This window comes from Haliotis cracherodii, unplaced genomic scaffold (assembly GCF_022045235.1).
Source record: "Haliotis cracherodii isolate W230 unplaced genomic scaffold, xgHalCrac1.p SCAF_12, whole genome shotgun sequence".
Classification (NCBI taxonomy): Eukaryota; Metazoa; Mollusca; class Gastropoda; order Lepetellida; family Haliotidae; genus Haliotis; species Haliotis cracherodii.
In genome coordinates, this window is record NW_027266267.1 from 29,898,052 (window position 1) to 29,920,449 (window position 22,398).

Here is a 22,398-nt window from a genome sequence, read left to right on the forward strand (position 1 = left end):
CTAGGTAGTGGTTATACCAGCATCTCACTGGGTAGTGGTTACACCAGCATCTCACTGGGTAGTGGTTACACCAGCATCTCACTTGGTAGTGGTTATACCTGCATCTCACTGGGTAGTAGTTATACCTGCATCTCACTGGGTAGAAGTTATACCAGCATCTCACTGGGTAGTGGTTATACCTGCATCTCACTGGGTAGTAGTTATACCTGCATCTCACTGGGTAGAAGTTATACCAGCATCTCACTGGGTAGTGGTTATACCAGCATCTATCTGCGTAGTAGTTATACCTGCATCTCACTGGGTAGTGGTTATACCTGCATCTCACTGGGTAGTGGTTATACCAGTATCTCATTGGGTAGTAGTTATACTAACGTCTCACTGGGTAGTGGTTATACCTGCATCTCACTGGTTAGTGGTTATACCTGCATCTCACTGGGTAGTGGTTATACCAGCATTGATCCTGCTGTAACATATATTTTAGAAAAAAACATTAAATATGACATTTAAACAAAAATTATTTAGACAATTAAACTTATTCACCAGAGAACCCATCTGTTACAAAAAAATAAGATAACAATCAAGTTAAACTGTATATTAATTAATGCTTGTTTTTATATCAAATTGACCTTTATTAGATAATCAAACAGTTGATATTTACCAAAGGGTTTGTTTTGAAAAGAAATTGAGACAACTGAATTGCAAGTTTTCAACTGACAGATTGGTAATCCACTCAACCGTGACCTATGTGATTACAAGCTGTCTGACAATAGTGGGGAGACACTGTTGTCAGAGAGGGGGGCATGTTAAGACTGTGAGGCAGGAATCAACTGAGTTTCAGTTAACCCTTAACTCTTTCAGTTGTATGAAGCTGTCCACTATGACTCTGTCCCACACACCATTGGAAACTTGTACACCAACCTGGGCCTGGCCTACAAACACATGAATAAACTTGACTTGGCTGAGAAGTACTACTTCAAGTAAGTTACCCAGTGTGTAGCATGGATAGCTTGGTGTGAAGAACTACTTCAAGTAGATAGCACCAGTAGCTTACAGTGAAGAACGACTTCAAGTAGATAGCACCAGTAGCTCACAGTGAAGAACGACTTCAAGTAGATAGCACCAGTAGCTTACAGTGAAGAACTACTTCAAGTAGATAGCACCAGTAGCTTACAGTGAAGAACGACTTCAAGTAGATAGCACCAGTAGCTTACAGTGAAGAACTACTTCAAGTAGATAGCACCAGTAGCTTACAGTGAAGAACGACTTCAAGTAGATAGCACCAGTAGCTCACAGTGAAGAACTACTTCAAGTAGATAGCACCAGTAGCTTACAGTGAAGAACGACTTCAAGTAGATAGCACCAGTAGCTCACAGTGAAGAACTACTTCAAGTAGATAGCACCAGTAGCTTACAGTGAAGAACTACTTCAAGTAGATAGCACCAGTAGCTTACAGTGAAGAACGACTTCAAGTAGATAGCACCAGTAGCTTACAGTGAAGAACGACTTCAAGTAGATAGCACCAGTAGCTCACAGTGAAGAACGACTTCAAGTAGATAGCGCCAGTAGCTTACAGTGAAGAACGACTTCAAGTAGATAGCACCAGCAGCTTACAGTGAAGAACGACTTCAAGTAGATAGCACCAGTAGCTTACAGTGAAGAACGACTTCAAGTAGATAGCACCAGTAGCTTACAGTGAAGAACTACTTCAAGTAGATAGCACCAGTAGCTTACAGTGAAGAACTACTTCAAGTAGATAGCACCAGTAGCTTACAGTGAAGAACTACTTCAAGTAGATAGCACAGGTAGCTTACAGTGAGAAAGCAGTCTAATACAACATGTATGTGATAACACACAGTCTGAAGAAATCACACACATCACTGCCTGCTTGAGCAGAAATGACACGTCAACATAAGGCAATATTATTTTAATCGTAGCAAAAGGTGGAATAAAGGTGATAAACAACAGGTACTAGACAGAGTATACGGGAAGAGGTGTTGGGTGCAGGTGTTGTTAGAAGGGATTAAGAAGTTATTCCCAGTAGGACTACCTATTCTGACTTGTTTGCCTTTGACCATCATCATACATCTCACGACAAGACATTACGGTAGCAAGCAGAAAGTTCAATGATTACTCAGAATAAGACAAGGCTTTCAAGCAAATTGCATCTGATATTCAAGAAACAATTTTGTCCAGGAATAAATCTGCATAAACACTATCCCGTGTAAAGATAGAACTTAAAAAGAAATTGTCAAATTTAGGAATGCAAGTTGAGGTGTTTTCCTGTAAATTGAGCTAATATTTTGGTGACAAACTTCTTCCCATAAAATGAAGTGCACATAAAATGTTCAGGTATTTGTTTCAGTAATGTTTCACCATTGAAAACACATAGATGCACACATATATAACAACCATTCTCACTTTTATTGCTATCATTGTAAAGCTAATGGTTTTCACAATGTAATGGACATGATTTTATTCATGTTTTTGTCGATTTGTTCTTTTAGTGAGTTTTGAAAACACTTGAATGTGTTATTTTGGGCAAAGTTTTACTTTTGAAATACAGTTATTCAAGGAACTTTCAAACCCATTAGTATGTTGAATAAATAGGCTCCATCATGTGCTTTAATTTGCAATTGATTTAGTTGATATACATAAAATATATCAGACATTACTGCTCATTTCGTGAGAATAGGTGTTGTTATTTTTTCATGTGTTTCCATGGAAACGTGTTTATTACCATCTGCCAAACCTATTTCGTGCGACCACAACCATACTTTTCATTAGGAGTAGATATATTTCATCAATAAAAAATATGTTGTGACTTGTTATACCTCCGGCTGGGGTTCCACCCTCTAATGAGTGAGAAACCACCAGCCTGTATGTTCTTGTTCCTAGCACACACAGTTGTCAGCCAGGAGGTGTTGATCTGGGGTGGTGAACACAACATGTATCTTTTGATAATTAACTGGATACACGTTTTTTTCCTCAAATTACTCTACTGAACGTCAATGATATTGAGGACAAGTTGCCTGGTATAAGTGCTGCTGCTGTCCCCAGGTCCGTAGAGGTGAAGGCCAAGTCAGTCGGGGAGGAGCACCCTGCCCTGGCTGCAGCCTACTTGAACCTGGGAACCCTGGAGGGGGCGCGCAAACACTGGGCACGCGTGGAGGAGTACACGCTGAAGGCACATGGCATCTACAAGGTAAGTCATGCATGTGTGTATCCATGTAGGTGATGTGTGCATCCAAGTAGGTGATGTGTGTATCCATATAGGTGATGTGTATCCATGTAGGTGATGTGTGTATCCAAGTAGGTGATGTGTGTATCCATATAGGTGATGTGTATCCATGTAGGTGATGTGTGTATCCAAGTAGGTGATGTGTGTATCCATATAGGTGATGTGTATCCATATAGGTGATGTGTATCCATGTAGGTGATGTGTGTATCCATGTAGGTGATGTGTGTATCCATGTAGGTGATGTGTGTATCCAAGTAGGTGATGTGTGTATCCATGTAGGTGATGTGTGTATCCATATAGGTGATGTGTATCCATGTAGGTGATGTGTGTATCCAAGTAGGTGATGTGTGTATCCATATAGGTGATGTGTATCCATGTAGGTGATGTGTGTATCCAAGTAGGTGATGTGTGTATCCATGTAGGTGATGTGTATCCATGTAGGTGATGTGTATCCATGTAGGTGATGTGTATCCATGTAGCTAATGGACTGATGTGTGTATCCATGTAGGTGATGTGTGTATCCAAGTAGGTGATGTGTGTATCCATGAAGGTGATGTGTGTATCCATGTAGGTGATGTGTGTATCCAAGTAGGTGATGTGTGTATCCGAGTAGGTGATGTGTGTATCCATGTAGGTGATGTGTATCCATGTAGGTGATGTGTGTATCCATGTAGGTGATGTGTATCCATGTAGGTGATGTGTATCCATGTAGGTGATGTGTGTATCCATGTAGGTGATGTGTGTATCCATGTAGGTGATGTGTATCCATGTAGGTGATGTGTGTATCCATGTAGGTGATGTGTATCCATGTAGGTGATGTGTATCCATGTAGGTGATGTGTGTATCCATGTAGGTGATGTGTATCCATGTAGGTGATGTGTATCCATGTAGGTGATGTGTATCCATGTAGGTGATGTGTGTATCCAAGTAGGTGATGTGTGTATCCATATAGGTGATGTGTATCCATGTAGGTGATGTGTGTATCCAAGTAAGTGATGTGTGTATCCATATAGGTGATGTGTATCCATGTAGGTGATGTGTGTATCCAAGTAGGTGATGTGTGTATCCATATAGGTGATGTGTATCCATATAGGTGATGTGTATCCATGTAGGTGATGTGTGTATCCATGTAGGTGATGTGTGTATCCATGTAGGTGATGTGTGTATCCAAGTAGGTGATGTGTGTATCCATGTAGGTGATGTGTGTATCCATATAGGTGATGTGTATCCATGTAGGTGATGTGTGTATCCAAGTAGGTGATGTGTGTATCCATATAGGTGATGTGTATCCATGTAGGTGATGTGTGTATCCAAGTAGGTGATGTGTGTATCCATGTAGGTGATGTGTATCCATGTAGGTGATGTGTATCCATGTAGGTGATGTGTATCCATGTAGCTAATGGACTGATGTGTGTATCCATGTAGGTGATGTGTGTATCCAAGTAGGTGATGTGTGTATCCATGAAGGTGATGTGTGTATCCATGTAGGTGATGTGTGTATCCAAGTAGGTGATGTGTGTATCCGAGTAGGTGATGTGTGTATCCATGTAGGTGATGTGTATCCATGTAGGTGATGTGTGTATCCATGTAGGTGATGTGTATCCATGTAGGTGATGTGTATCCATGTAGGTGATGTGTGTATCCATGTAGGTGATGTGTGTATCCATGTAGGTGATGTGTATCCATGTAGGTGATGTGTGTATCCATGTAGGTGATGTGTATCCATGTAGGTGATGTGTATCCATGTAGGTGATGTGTGTATCCATGTAGGTGATGTGTATCCATGTAGGTGATGTGTATCCATGTAGGTGATGTGTGTATCCATGTAGGTGATGTGTATCCATGTAGGTGATGTGTATCCATGTAGGTGATGTGTATCCATGTAGGTGATGTGTATCCATGTAGGTGATGTGTGTATCCATGTAGGTGATGTGTATCCATGTAGGTGATGTGTGTATCCATGTAGGTGATGTGTGTATCCATGTAGGTGATGTGTATCCATGTAGGTGATGTGTGTATCCATGTAGGTGATGTGTATCCATGTAGGTGATGTGTATCCATGTAGGTGATGTGTATCCATGTAGGTGATGTGTATCCATGTAGCTAATGGACTGATGTGTGTATCCATGTAGGTGATGTGTGTATCCATGTAGGTGATGTGTGTATCCATGTAGGTGATGTGTATCCATGTAGGTGATGTGTGTATCCATGTAGCTAATGGACTGATGTGTGTATCCATGTAGCTAATGGACTGATGTGTGTATCCATGTAGCTAATGGACTGATGTGTGTATCCATGTAGCTAATGGACTGATGTGTGTATCCATGTAGCTAATGGACTGATGTGTGTATCCATGTAGCTAATGGACTGATGTGTGTATCCATGTAGCTAATGGACTGATGTGTGTATCCATGTAGCTAATGGACTGATGTGTGTATCCATGTAGCTAAATGACTATGGCGCCAGCAGCAAGGAGTTCCGCAACTGCCTGGAGAACCTAGTCAACTGTTACTTACACCAGGGGAAGTATGAAGAAGCCACACCCTTCTACTGGACTGTATGTAAGTAAACACATATATATATAACATGGTAGCAAAAGTGCCTTTACCATTAGGTTTCATTCTTGAAATATCCTTCACCAAGACTTCTCCAAGCCTTAGAGGTTGATGTAGCAAGTGATAATTGAGCATCCTGCATTGATGTTACAGTCAATGCCCTTACCTCCCAAGGGCGGATGTGTGAGTGCCTGGCATGGGTACACAACTCTATGGCCAAACACTACCTGGACATTGAGCAGTACGATCAAGCAGATCGTATTCTGAAAGCACTGGTCCATAGTCCTAAGAAGACAGCCGCTACATTTGTCTACATTGACCAGCTTGACCAGGCCAGACCAGCCAACACCAGACCTAAGCGCCTCAAAGAAGAAACACTTGACCATGGCCTGACTGTGTAAGTAGTGTAGCACTGGGAGTGAGTTGTCTACATTCAGTAGTATAGCACTGGGAGTGAGTTGTCTACATTAAGTAGTATAGCACTGGGAGTGAGTTGTCTACATTCAGTAGTATAGCACTGGGAGTGAGTTGTCTACATTCAGTAGTATAGCACTGGGAGTGAGTTGTCTACATTCAGTAGTATAGCACTGGGAGTGAGTTGTCTACATTCAGTAGTATAGCACTGGGAGTGAGTTGTCTACATTCAGTAGTATAGCACTGGGAGTGAGTATAGCACTGTGACAGAGTTGTCTACGTTAAGAAGGATAGCATCTGGTAGAAGTTTACAAAACTGTTGCAGACAAATTTCAGCCATTTTGTCATCCACTCATTCAGAACTTGATTTCACTCCTTTGATCTTTCATTTTGTGTGTTATTTTATGTTGGGAAATTTAATAATATTTGTTTCCTGTCCTAGCCATATATTAAATTATTTGTTAACCAATCAACATTCATAAATGCATAAAAGGCATTGCATCAAAGTCTATTTCCGGCTAGTAGACTGAGTCAGACAGCAGGGTTACGGAGAAGCCAGAGCACAGTGCTCCTTTAACAAATAGTCTTTATACCAGCAGCCGTGTTGAAGTACAGTGATCCCTCGCTATTGTGCTCTTCGATAAAGCGCTACCTCGGTTACTACGTGCGGTATCGCATGGCTCCCAAAATTTAGGTACACTTTTAATACTGAGAGTTTTACAGAGACATGATTGTATTGTTGTTTGTTGTTCATTAGCACATAACGCTTCTCATTGCATAATCAACCGTTTATCGCTGAATGGAGTTCTAATATTCTGTTTGAAAACATCCGCGGCAAGTCCCGGATTGTTCTACAAGTTAACTTTTCACACTATACATCCTTTGATCTTAAAAGCGCATGCACGCAATAAAAGAGAACCACAAGCGAAGTTTATATTCTTAATTAGGTGATGTAGTCCTATTTTTAGTTTGGACAGGCAGTTACTTTCTTGGGTTGTGGATTAAATAAGCTGTTTGAAGGAGGGAAAATATGATCAGCATATCAATATTGGTGTGGATGGAGGAGGAAATACAAAAACTGACAGGATCACCATTTCCTGACTTATGATGATGCACATTTCCCTCAGAGTGACATACATTAGATTAAAGTCCTGTATGTAGACAGGTTAAAGTCCTGTATGTAGATAGATTGAAGTACTGTATGTAGATAGATTAAAGTCCTGTATGTAGATAGATTGAAGTACTGTATGTAGATAGATTAAAATCCTGTATGTAGATAGATTAAAATCCTGTATGTAGATAGATTAAAATCCTGTATGTAGATAGATTAAAGTCCTGTATGTAGATAGATTGAAGTCCTGTATGTAGATAAATTAAAGTCCTGTATGTAGATAGATTAAAGTCCTGTAATGTAGATAGATTGAAGTCCTGTATGTAGATAAATTAAAGTCCTGTATGTAGATAGATTAAAGTCCCGTAATGTAGAGAGTGTAAAGTCCTGTATGTAGATAAATTAAAGTCCTGTATGTAGATAGATTAAAGTCCTGTAATGTAGAGAGTGTAAAGTCCTGTATGTAGATAAATTAAAGTCCTGTATGTAGATAGATTAAAGTCCTGTAATGTAGAGAGTGTAAAGTCCTGTATGTAGATAAATTAAAGTCCTGTATGTAGATAAATTAAAGTCCTGTATGTAGATAGATTAAAGTCCTGTAATGTAGAGAGTGTAAAGTCCTGTATGTAGATAAATTAAGGTCTGTATGTAGATAGATTAAAGTCCTGTATGTAGAGAGTGTAAAGTCCTGTATGTAGATAAATTAAAGTCCTGTATGTAGATAAATTAAAGTCCTGTATGTAGATAGATTGAAGTACTGTATGTAGATAAATTAAAGTCCTGTATGTAGATAGATTAAAGTCCTGTATGTAGAGAGTGTAAAGTCCTGTATGTAGATAAATTAAAGTCCTGTATGTAGATAAATTAAAGTCCTGTATGTAGATAGATTAAAGTCCTGTAATGTAGAGAGTGTAAAGTCCTGTAATGTAGAGAGTGTAAAGTCCTGTATGTAGATAAATTAAAGTCCTGTATGTGGGGATGTAATGTTACACTTCAGACATTTCCAACATGTTTTGTAGCAAAAACTTCTTGAAGTGATAATTCAAACCTGGCAGGGCATGTGGCTATGACATCTGATGACAAATCCACAAGTGTGTCAGCTTATTTTTACCTTTTTTCTGAAGTTGGCATCTATTTTTGACCATTACAATAAAATACTATGTTGACTTTGTGCAGAACCATAAGATACGCCAACAGTAACACATTCACAAAACATAACCAGCCTCCAAAAGTGCTTTCATTAGCGGAGACACACCAGTCAGCCAATGACATTTATTTGCACTTCTTCTGATGGAATTTAAGTGACAATCACAGAAGAGTTGCTTCCCTTCCATTGAGGCATTGGTCAATATTATAGTGTTGTCGGCATAGTATTATTATTTCTAAATCATCATTTTTCATTAATTTTCTGTCAACATCTATCTGGGAAAAGGCAGTTCAGCGGATCCCTAATATAAAACAAAGCGGCTTCACTAAAGATGCAAGTTTAAATGTATTTGTGTAAGGGCTGTGTCCCCTTTCAGAACACAACACAAACACAAGAGCAATAATCCAAAGGGTAGATGTTGTATGGGACATCAGTGTCCTGCCTACTTATTTACATGGCCACCTTTTATATACGTACAATCACACTTCGAGGATTCTAATGAAAACAAGAAAGCTGACAGTGCTCCTTTACATACAGTTACCCAAACAACCTACACCTGTTGAAGCAAAAAGCTATGACAGTGTTCATCTCTAGTGGGGATGTGGTCGGAGCCATGAAGTACTGGAGCTCTGTGGGAGCCAGGGCGGAGCACTATGCTTCCCTTGTGGAGTGGTGTCAAGAAGCGGGTCACTCACACATGGCAGCAGATATACTTCAGCAGGCCCTCAAACTCTTCCCTGATTTAGGTGAGCTTTCTTGTACAATGAGGTAATTGTAACCATTCACAGGAAAGGCTATCAATAAGAGTCATCAGGCTCAAGCTCTTGTGTTGTTCAAGGTTGATGTGTGAGACCCAGTGAGGTGACCTCTCTTGTGTTGTTCAGGTTGATGTTTGATGACCTCTCTTGTGTTGTTCAGGTTGATGTGTGTTGACCTCTCTTGTGTTGTTCAGGTTGATGTGTGACACCCAGTGAGGTGACCGCTCTTGTGTTGTTCAGGTTGATGTGTGATGACCCCTCTTGTGTTGTTCAGGTTGATGTGTGATGACCTCTCTTGTGTTGTTCAGGTTGATGTGTGATGACCTCTCTTGTGTTGTTCAGGTTGATGTGTGAGACCCAGTGAGGTGACCTCTCCTGTGTTGTTCAGGTTGATGTGTGATGACCTCTCTTGTGTTGTTCAGGTTGATGTGTGATGACCCCTCTTGTGTTGTTCAGGTTGATGTGTGAGACCCAGTGAGGTGACCTCTCTTGTGTTGTTCAGGTTGATGTGTGATGACCCCTCTTGTGTTGTTCAGGTTGATGTGTGAGACCCAGTGAGGTGACCTCTCTTGTGTTGTTCAGGTTGATGTGTGAGACCCAGTGAGGTGACCTCTCTTGTGTTGTTCAGGTTGATGTGTGATGACGTCTATTGTGTTGTTCAGGTTGATGTGTGATGACCCCTCTTGTGTTGTACAGGTTGATGTGTGATGACCCCTCTTGTGTTGTACAGGTTGATGTGTGATGACCTCTCTTGTGTTGTTCAGGTTGATGTGTGATGACCCCTCTTGTGTTGTTCAGGTTGATGTGTGATGACCTCTCTTGTGTTGTTCAGGTTGATGTGTGATGACCCCTCTTGTGTTGTACAGGTTGATGTGTGATGACCTCTATTGTGTTGTTCAGGTTGATGTGTGATGACCTCTCTTGTGTTGTTCAGGTTGATGTGTGATGACCTCTATTGTGTTGTTCAGGTTGATGTGTGATGACCCCTCTTGTGTTGTTCAGGTTGATGTGTGATGACCTCTCTTTTGTTGTTCAGGTTGATGTGTGATGACCTCTCTTGTGTTGTTCAGGTTGATGTGTGAGACCCAGTGAGGTGACCTCTCCTGTGTTGTTCAGGTTGATGTGTGATGACCTCTCTTGTGTTGTTCAGGTTGATGTGTGAGACCCAGTGAGGTGACCTCTCCTGTGTTGTTCAGGTTGATCTGTGATGACCCCTCTTGTGTTGTTCAGGTTGATGTGTGATGACCTCTCTTGTGTTGTTCAGGTTGATGTGTGATGACCTCTCCTGTGTTGTTCAGGTTGATGTGTGATGACCTCTCTTGTGTTGTTCAGGTTGATGTGTGATGACCTCTCTTGTGTTGTTCAGGTTGATGTGTGATGACCTCTCTTGTGTTGTTCAGGTTGATGTGTGATGACCTCTCTTCTGTTGTTCAGGTTGATGTTTGTTGACCTCTCTTCTGTTGTTCAGGTTGATGTGTGAGACCCAGTGAGGTGACCTCTCTTGTGTAGTACAGGTTGATGTGTGATGACCTCTCTTGTGTTGTTCAGGTTGATGTGTGATGACCTCTCTTGTGTTGTTCAGGTTGATGTGTGATGACCTCTCTTGTGTTGTTCAGGTTGATGTGTGTTGACCTCTCTTCTGTTGTTCAGGTTGATGTGTGAGACCCAGTGAGGTGACCTCTCTTGTGTAGTACAGGTTGATGTGTGATGACCCCTCTTGTGTTGTTCAGGTTGATGTGTGATGACCCCTCTTGTGTTGTTCAGGTTGATGTGTGATGACCTCTCTTGTGTTGTACAGGTTGATGTGTGATGACCTCTCTTGTGTTGTTCAGGTTGATGTGTGATGACCCCTCTTGTGTTGTTCAGGTTGATATGTGAGACCCAGTGAGGTGACCTCTCTTGTGTTGTTCAGGTTGATGTGTGATGACCTCTCTTGTGTTGTTCAGGTTGATGTGTGATGACCTCTCTTGTGTTGTTCAGGTTGATGTGTGGGACCCAGTGAGGTGACCTCTCTTTTCCTGATCTGACCTCAAGCTGTCGGGTCCAAGCTCCGGAGTGACAACTGACTTCCAACAAACATCCAAAGAAGGAGATAACAGATGGGACCTAGTTTTGCCTGCTGAAAATGATAACGAAACATTTACATCAAAAATTATGTTTGAAGCAACTAGAATGTTTTTCTTTTATATATGCATGTAAAGGAGTTAGTTTGGGAGATAACCTCACAAAATCTCTAAACAAATGTCACAAATGTAATTTCAGTACAATTGATCCTCACTTAACTGTATATGTCCTGATAAACATGTTTTTGGATATCTTTTGTTAACTGACCAAGGTGACTGTGGTACATTGTGCTGTGCAGTCACTGACCAAGGTGACTGTGGTACATTGTACTGTGCAGTCACTGACCATGGTGACTGTGGTACAATGTACTGTGCAGACTGACCATGGTGACTGTGGTACATTGTACTGTGCAGTCACTGACCATGGTGACTGTGGTACAATGTACTGTGCAGACTGACCATGGTGACTGGTACACTGTACTGTGCAGACTGACCATGGTGACTGTGGTACAATGTGCTGTGCAGACTGACCATGGTGACTGTGGTACATTGTGCTGTGCAGACTGACCATGGTGACTGTGGTACATTGTGCTGTGCAGACTGACCATGGTGACTGTGGTACATTGTGCTGTGCAGTCACTGACCATGGTGACTGTGGTACAGTGTACTGTGCAGACTGACCATGGTGACTGTGGTACAATGTGCTGCGCAGACTGACCATGGTGACTGTGGTACAATGTGCTGTGCAGACTGACCATGGTGACTGTGGTACATTGTGCTGTGCAGTCACTGACCATGGTGACTGTGGTACAATGTACTGTGCAGACTGACCATGGTGACTGTGGTACAAGGTGCTGTGCAGTCACTGACCAAGGTGACTGTGGTACAATGTGCTGTGCAGTCACTGACCAAGGTGACTGTGGTACATTGTACTGTGCAGACTGACCATAGTGACTGTGGTACAATGTGCTGTGCAGTCACTGACCAAGGTGACTGTGGTACAATGTGCTGTGCAGACTGACCATGGTGACTGTGGTACATTGTGCTGTGCAGACTGACCATGGTGACTGTGGTACAATGTGCTGTGCAGTCACTGACCATGGTGACTGTGGTACAGTGTACTGTGCAGACTGACCATGGTGACTGTGGTACAATGTGCTGCGCAGACTGACCATGGTGACTGTGGTACAATGTGCTGTGCAGACTGACCATGGTGACTGTGGTACAAGGTGCTGTGCAGTCACTGACCAAGGTGACTGTGGTACAATGTGCTGTGCAGTCACTGACCAAGGTGACTGTGGTACATTGTGCTGTGCAGACTGACCATGGTGACTGTGGTACAATGTGCTGTGCAGACTGACCATAGTGACTGTGGTACATTGTGCTGTGCAGTCTGACCATGGTGACTGTGGTACAATGTGCTGTGCAGACTGACCATGGTGACTGTGGTACATTGTGCTGTGCAGTCACTGACCATGGTGACTGTGGTACACTGTGCTGTGCAGACTGACCATGGTGACTGTGGTACAATGTGCTGCGCAGACTGACCATGGTGACTGTGGTACAATGTGCTGTGCAGACTGACCAAGGTGACTGTGGTACAATGTGCTGTGCAGTCACTGACCAAGGTGACTGTGGTACATTGTGCTGTGCAGACTGACCAAGGTGACTGTGGTACAATGTACTGTGCAGACTGACCATGGTGACTGTGGTACAATGTGCTGTGCAGACTGACCATGGTGACTGTGGTACAATGTGCTGTGCAGACTGACCATGGTGACTGTGGTACATTGTGCTGTGCAGTCACTGACCATGGTGACTGTGGTACAATGTGCTGTGCAGACTGACCATAGTGACTGTGGTACAAGGTGCTGTGCAGTCACTGACCAAGGTGACTGTGGTACAATGTGCTGTGCAGTCACTGACCAAGGTGACTGTGGTACATTGTGCTGTGCAGACTGACCATGGTGACTGTGGTACAATGTGCTGTGCAGACTGACCATGGTGACTGTGGTACATTGTGCTGTGCAGACTGACCATGGTGACTGTGGTACAATGTGCTGTGCAGTCACTGACCATGGTGACTGTGGTACAGTGTACTGTGCAGACTGACCATGGTGACTGTGGTACAATGTGCTGCGCAGACTGACCATGGTGACTGTGGTACAATGTGCTGTGCAGACTGACCATGGTGACTGTGGTACATTGTGCTGTGCAGTCACTGACCATGGTGACTGTGGTACAAGGTGCTGTGCAGACTGACCATGGTGACTGGTACACTGTACTGTGCAGACTGACCATGGTGACTGTGGTATATGACCCATGGTATATCATTGAGTATGCTTAAGAGGGTAATGATGTTTTAGGCATGCTAGAAAAGGTTTAATGTGGTTGCTTCTGTTTTTGATTTTATGCCAACACATTTCCAGTTAATGTGAGTTTGTGTTTATAGTTTGTAAAATGTTTTCTCCGTTACAGCAAAGTGACATCTAGCTGCATGATGTCTGCCTTAGTTTTACTGTTTGAATCTGCTGTCCACATGCAGGTGACATGCAGCACCATGGCCCTCCTGGTCACCGGGATCCAGCAGAAACTGTGTCAAGATGATAATGATAATAAGTGTTTTATTGAAAAAATAGAAATTAGTGAGAATTAAGGATATCCAAGATTCTGTTTTACTTAGGCAGTGGTGGGAGTTGCTCACAGACTGATTCCGTTTGCAAATTCTTTCAAAAAAACATTGGCCAAATTCTGTAGGGTGAAAGGTCACATGTTAATAACTCAAACTGGTCTGTGACTATATTTGTATTTTCAGGAGTTTTAATACTAAACTGATATTAATTAAATGACCAGAAAAATATAGGTCGATATTAATCAGGTAAAAGGTGACAACACATTGACTTACACTGGCTTCCAGATGATACACTGAACAGAGTAATGATATGTGACGAGAGCAGAGTTTTAAAAGTAGTGGCTAAATGAGGCTTTTGTTGTTAGATAGATACGTATTGTAACCGTTCAGTATTTAATTCTTTAAATATGTTGAACAGATGTTATACTGTTGATATATGTATATATTTATCAACTTTCTGTGTCAGCTAACTCTGCATGTACAGGTGCAGTCTGTGCACTGTGCCAACACACACACTTGACCAGTACCTCTGTCAGGGTGTACCGTACACTCAGCTTCCACATGGTCTGCCCCAGATGGCCCTGTAATCCAAGTTCTGTGTGTGGAGCATATCTATATGCAGTATGTCTGAGTCAGCAGTAATTCTGGTCTGCCCCAGATGGCCCTGTAATCCAAGTTCTGTGTGTGGAGCATATCTATATGCAGTATGTCTGAGTCAGCAGTAATTCTGGTCTGCCCTAGATGGCCCTGTAATCCAAGTTCTGTGTGTGGAGCATATCTATATGCAGTATGTCTGAGTCAGCAGTAAAGTCTGGTCTGCCCTAGATGGCCCTGCAAGTTCTGTGTGTGTGGAGCATATCTATATGCAGTATGTCTGAGTCAGCAGTAATTCTGGTCTGCCCCAGATGGCCCTGTAATCCAAGTTCTGTGTGTGGAGCATATCTATATGCAGTATGTCTGAGTCAGCAGTAATTCTGGTCTGCCCCAGATGGCCCTGTAATCCAAGTTCTGTGTGTGGAGCATATCTATATGCAGTATGTCTGAGTCAGCAGTAAAGTCTGGTCTGCCCTAGATGGCCCTGTAATCCAAGTTCTGTGTGTGGAGCATATCTATATGCAGTATGTCTGAGTCAGCAGTAATTCTGGTCTGCCCTAGATGGCCCTGCAAGTTCTGTGTGTGTGGAGCATATCTATATGCAGTATGTCTGAGTCAGCAGTAATTCTGGTCTGCCCCAGATGGCCCTGCAAGTTCTGTGTGTGTGGAGCATATCTATATGCAGTATGTCTGAGTCAGCAGTAATTCTGGTCTGCCCTAGATGGCCCTGCAAGTTCTGTGTGTGTGGAGCATATCTATATGCAGTATGTCTGAGTCAGCAGTAATTCTGGTCTGCCCTAGATGGCCCTGCAAGTTCTGTGTGTGTGGAGCATATCTATATGCAGTATGTCTGAGTCAGCAGTAATTCTGGTCTGCCCTAGATGGCCCTGCAAGTTCTGTGTGTGTGGAGCATATCTATATGCAGTATGTCTGAGTCAGCAGTAATTCTGGTCTGCCCTAGATGGCCCTGCAAGTTCTGTGTGTGTGGAGCATATCTATATGCAGTATGTCTGAGTCAGCAGTAATTCTGGTCTGCCCTAGATGGCCCTGCAAGTTCTGTGTGTGTGGAGCATATCTATATGCAGTATGTCTGAGTCAGCAGTAATTCTGGTCTGCCCTAGATGGCCCTGCAAGTTCTGTGTGTGTGGAGCATATCTATATGCAGTATGTCTGAGTCAGCAGTAAAGTCTGGTCTGCCCTAGATGGCCCTGCAAGTTCTGTGTGTGTGGAGCATATCTATATGCAGTATGTCTGAGTCAGCAGTAATTCTGGTCTGCCCTAGATGGCCCTGCAAGTTCTGTGTGTGTGGAGCATATCTATATGCAGTATGTCTGAGTCAGCAGTAATTCTGGTCTGCCCCAGATGGCCCTGTAAGTTCTGTTTGTGTGGATCATGGTGATATTGTTACTCTGTTGGTATTCCAGCCCTATTACATCCAAACCTGACAAAACCATTTCAACTCCAAACCCGATATCATAACGAAACCTTTCATATAAAAAATCCCATTTCCAAAGTCCATCCCAATTCACATTGTAATACTCCATCAGCTGACGCCAATGTTCTTCCTACCCTTGATAATGAAGTGGCATGGGTTGAGTCTGGTTGGAACCTAGATTAAAGAATCATTGATAATCACCTTTGATACACATACTCAGCACATTGCCTTGTCATCCCAATATCAGTCATAAGAAGCATGAGTTGCAGAATGCCTACTTTAGACACTACATAGAACCTCACAAGTTTTAACTGGGTTTTTGTATTAAGACTAGACATTTTGGGGGCAGTCAGTTTATTATGTACTCAAGAGTGAAACATGATTAGTTTTTGATAAAAAAAATCACAGCCCCCCCCCCTCGAAAAGTATGTACACTGCCTATATTCCCTCCAGTGTGTTGTCACATATCACCTTGTCATTGTTGTCAACTATTGTTGGTCATTGTTGTCAACTATTGTTGGTCACTGTTGTCAACTATTGTTGGTCATTGTCGTCAACTATTGTTGATCTATTTACTTTGTAACCATCTTTTGTTTCACGACATTGTTTATGTTTTGTATGCCACACTGTGATATAACTCTAACACTATATTTTATCTAGTACTTTACTGTCGTTGGACAAAATGCCTATGGGAATAAATGTTGTGTAGGGTCAGGATGTGTTCTTTTATTCATCACCTGGACAGTTCCATATGTCACCATTAGTTGACATTCTCAGAAGCCAGTCCAACATTACACAAAACTTGGTTTATCTTAAAAATAGAACAAAGCCCTTTCTGACATGCGCACTGTGACACATGTAACATTCTGCACTGACAACAGAATTGGTATTTATTTTGTCTACACAATTACGCAAACAATTGATGACAAATGACATAAGAAATGACTGGTAGGGCTGTGTATTGGCAACAGGATACACAAGCATTGGTTAGCGATATATCAGTAAACCAAAGAATAGGCAATTGTGGCCATAATTACAAACCATTCTCATATCAGTCAGACATACTCCCCTCCCATCTAACAGACATACTCCCCTCACATCTAACAGACATACTCCCCTCACATCTAACAGACATACTCTCCTCACATCTAACAGACATACTCCCCTCATATATAACAGACATACATCCCTCACATCTAAGAGACATACTCCCCTCACATCTAACAGACATACTCCCCTCACATCTAACAGACACACTCTCCTCATATCTAACAGACATACTCTCCTCACATCTAACAGACATACTCTCCTCACATCTAACAGACACACTCTCCTCATATCTAACAGACATACTCCCCTCACATCTAACAGACATACTCCCCTCACATCTAACAGACACACTCTCCTCATATCTAACAGACATACTCTCCTCACATCTAACAGACATACTCCCCTCACATCTAACAGACATACTCTCCTCACATCTAACAGACATACTCTCCTCACATCTAACAGACATACTCTCCTCATATCTAACAGACATACTCCCCTCACATCTAACAGAAATACTCCCCTCATATCTAACAGACATACTCCCCTCATATCTAACAGACACAGTCTCCTCATATCTAACAGACATACTCCCCTCATATCTAACAGACATACATCCCTCACATCTAAGAGACACACTCTCCTCACATCTAACAGACATACAATCCTCACATCTAACAGACATACTCCCCTCCCATCTAACAGACACACTCTCCTCATATCTAACAGACATACTCCCCTCATATCTAACAGACATACTCCCCTCATATCTAACAGACATACTCTCCTCACATCTAAGAGACATACATCCCTCATATCTAACAGACATACTCCCCTCCCATCTAACAGACACACTCTCCTCATATCTAACAGACACACTCTCCTCACATCTAACAGACATACTCTCCTCACATCTAACAGACACACTCTCCTCATATCTAACAGACATACTCCCCTCATATCTAACAGACATACTCCCCTCATATCTAACAGACATACTCCCCTCATATCTAACAGACATACTCTCCTCATATCTAACAGACATACTCCCCTCATATCTAACAGACATACTCCCCTCATATCTAACAGACATACTCCCCTCCCATCTAACAGACACACTCTCCTCATATCTAACAGACACACTCTCCTCACATCTAACAGACATACTCTCCTCATATCTAACAGACATACTCCCCTCTTATCTAACAGACATACATCCCTCACATCTAACAGACATACTCCCCTCCCATCTAACAGACACACTCTCCTCATATCTAACAGACATACTCCCCTCATATCTAACAGACACACTCTCCTCACATCTAACAGACATACTCTCCTCACATCTAACAGACATACTCCCCTCATATCTAACAGACACACTCTCCTCATATCTAACAGACATACTCTCCTCATATCTAACAGACACACTCTCCTCATATCTAACAGACATACTCTCCTCACATCTAACAGACATACATCCCTCACATCTAACAGACAAACTCCCCTCATATCTAACAGACATACTCCCCTCACATCTAACAGACATACTCCCCTCATATCTAACAGACATACTCCCCTCATATCTAACAGACATACTCTCCTACCATCTAACAGACATACTCCCCTCATATCTAACAGACATACTCTCCTCATATCTAACAGACATACTCCCCTCACATCTAACAGACATACTCCCCTCATATATAACAGACATACATCCCTCACATCCAAGAGACACACTCTCCTCACATCTAACAGACATACTCTCCTCATATCTAACAGACATACTCCCCTCATATCTAACAGACATACTCCCCTCACATCTAACAGACATACTCTCCTCATATCTAACAGACATACTCTCCTCATATCTAACAGACATACTCCCCTCACATCTAACAGACATACTCCCCTCACATCTAACAGACATACTCCCCTCACATCTAACAGACATACTCTCCTCATATCTAACAGACATACTCCCCTCACATCTAACAGACACACTCCCCTCACATCTAACAGACATACTCTCCTCATATCTAACAGACATACTCCCCTCACATCTAACAGACATACTCCCCTCATATCTAACAGACATACTCCCCTCACATCTAACAGACATACTCTCTTCACATCTAAGAGACATACATCCCTCACATCTAAGAGACACACTCCCCTCATATCTAACAGACACACTCTCCTCATATCTAACAGACATACTCCCCTCATATCTAACAGACATACTCCCCTCACATCTAACAGACATACTCTCTTCACATCTAAGAGACATACATTCCTCAAATCTAACAAACACACTCCCCTCACATCTAACAGACACACTCTCCTTATATCTAACAGACATACTCCCCTCATATCTAACAGACATACTCCCCTCACATCTAACAGACATACCCCCCTCATATCTAACAGACATACTCCCCTCATATCTAACAGACATACTCCCCTCATATCTAACAGACATACATCCCTCACATCTAAGAGACACACTCTCCTCACATCTAACAGACATACTCTCTTCACATCTAACAGACATACATCCCTCACATCTAAGAGACACACTCCCCTCACATCTAACAGACATACTCTCCTCATATCTAACAGACATACTCCCCTCACATCTAACAGACATACTCCCCTCACATCTAAGAGACACACTCTCCTCATATCTAACAGACATACTCTCCTCACATCTAACAGACATACTCCCCTCACATCTAACAGACATACTCCCCTCATATCTAACAGACATACTCCCCTCATATCTAACAGACATACTCCCCTCACATCTAACAGACATACTCTCCTCATATCTAACAGACATACTCCCCTACCATCTAACAGACATACTCCCCTTCCATATAACAGACATACTCCCCTCAAATCTAACAGACATACTCCCCTCACATCTAACAGACATACTCCCCTCATATCTAACAGACATACTCCCCTCACATCTAACAGACATACTCCCCTCACATCTAAGATACATACTCTCCTCATATCTAACAGACATACTCCCCTTACATCTAACAGACATACTCCCCTCACATCTAACAGACATACTCTCCTCATATCTAACAGACATACTCTCCTCACATCTAACAGACATACTCCCCTCATATATAACAGACATACTCCCCTCACATCTAACAGACATACCCCCCTCATATATAACAGACATACTCCCCTCACATCTAACAGACATACTCCCCTCACATCTAACAGACATACTCTCCTCATATCTAACAGACATACTCTCCTCACATCTAACAGACACACTCCCCTCATATCTAACAGATATACTCCCCTCACATCTAACAGACATACCCCCCTCATATCTAACAGACATACTCCCCTCATATCTAACAGACATACTCCCCTCATATCTAACAGACATACTCTCCTCACATCTAACAGACATACTCCCCTCCCATCTAAGAGACACACTCTCCTCACATCTAACAGACATACTCTCTTCACATCTAAGAGACATACTCCCCTCATATCTAACAGACATACTCCCCTCATATCTAACAGACATACTCCCCTCACATCTAACAGACATACTCCCCTCACATCTAACAGACATACCCCCCTCATATCTAACAGACATACTCCCCTCATATCTAACAGACATACTCCCCTCATATCTAACAGATATACTCTCACATCTAACAGACATACTCCCCTCATATATAACAGACATACATCCCTCACATCTAAGAGACACACTCTCCTCACATCTAACAGACATACTCTCTTCACATCTAAGAGACATACTCCCCTCATATCTAACAGACACACTCTCCTCATATCTAACAGACATACTCCCCTCATATCTAACAGACATACTCCCCTCACATCTAACAGACATACCCCCCTCATATCTAACAGACATACTCCCCTCACATCTAACAGACATACCCCCCTCATATCTAACAGACATACTCCCCTCATATCTAACAGACACACTCCCCTCACATCTAACAGACAAACTCCCCTCACATCTAAGAGACATACTCCCCTCCCATCTAACAGACATACTCTCCTCACATCTAACAGACATACTCCCCTCATATCTAACAGACATACTCCCCTCACATCTTACAGACAAACTCCCCTCACATCTAACAGACATACTCTCCTCACATCTAACAGACAAACTCCCCTCACATCTAACAGACATACTTCCCTCACATCTAACAGACATACTCTCCTCACATCTAAGATACATACTCTCCTCATATCTAACAGACATACTCCCCTCACATCTAAGAGACATACTCTCCTCACATCTAAGAGACATACTCTCCTCACATCTAACAGACATACTCCCTAGTCAATACGGTTTATAGTGTAAAGGTCTCAATTCAGCTTGTGATTTGTATTTCTTGGTTACTTGTAATTTTTGGTGATCAACGGCTGCATGCATTTAGTCTAGAAGGAAAGGGGTTGTGTCCAGTTTTGCATATATTTCTAGGGGAGGGGGGGGGGGGTCAAATAAGATTAGTTATGTTTTATTCAGACATTTTCATATGAAATGACGAAGAGTCAAGGGTGACTGTAAGACTGAGATAATTGACTGACAGGATCCGGTGGTCAGGTTCGCACCCTTGGCTGATGCATGTCATCGTATCCCCATTGCGTAGATCGATGCTCGTGATGTCAATCACTGAATAGCCTGTTCTGTTATTTACAGCTGGAATAACAAACACACAAATGAGATAACTGAGATGATGGTTATTATGTTGACCGCATGCCGTTTGTCGGGACTAAAGGGTTAACCCTAATTATTCTTAATTTCTTGCAGTTAGCCCGATGTATCACGTGTAATGAATAACAAGGAGTAAAAATTTATATAGATTCTAGAGACTAACATGTTTTGTTTGTTAGAGCTTTCTGTTAATGTACAGATCAAAGGACACACGCTCAGGTCTGTCTAATGTGTTTGCAAGGTTTCACACAATAACTATTTAGCCGCTTATGAGTTGTGTTCCGGAAATGAACCCAACTTTAGGTCCACACGACTCCAACTTGCTGCCTTGGAAATCTCAAGTCTAACTAAAAAATCCTGAATAGCAAAATTCACTTTCAGCCGTTGACTGGTGTGTACTCAGAGTTTTACATGATACTCAGGAAATGATCGCTGTCTGGTTTTTTTACTTACCGCAAATGTTATGGACTAACATCTAGTCTCTGACATGTCTGTACGTCTGTCTGAAATGAACATATTTTACTTGAAAAAACCCTCTAAAAACATTTGTTAAATTATCTTAATAAAATATAAAAAATAGGAGCCCAGAGACCTGCAAGTAATCTAGTCTAGACTTGCCTATTATTATAGGCTTGCAAGGGCTGTATTGGATATATTTGTTTC

At 42.1% G+C, this 22,398-nt stretch overlaps 1 protein-coding gene across 1 annotated transcript in view; it reads left to right on the forward strand.

The window, feature by feature from the left end:
- Positions 1 to 11,512, forward strand: part of LOC139457767 (TPR repeat-containing protein DDB_G0287407-like) — a 62,078-nt gene extending 50,566 nt beyond the window's left edge. The window contains exons 21-26 of the mRNA XM_071239120.1: positions 859 to 977; positions 3,058 to 3,202; positions 5,685 to 5,799; positions 5,947 to 6,190; positions 9,003 to 9,211; positions 11,204 to 11,512. Of these exons, the coding sequence (XP_071095221.1) occupies positions 859 to 977; positions 3,058 to 3,202; positions 5,685 to 5,799; positions 5,947 to 6,190; positions 9,003 to 9,211; positions 11,204 to 11,208 (837 nt within the window). The 3' untranslated portion in view covers positions 11,209 to 11,512. The remainder of the gene's footprint in view (positions 1 to 858; positions 978 to 3,057; positions 3,203 to 5,684; positions 5,800 to 5,946; positions 6,191 to 9,002; positions 9,212 to 11,203) is intronic.
- The last annotated feature ends 10,886 nt before the right edge of the window (positions 11,513 to 22,398 follow it).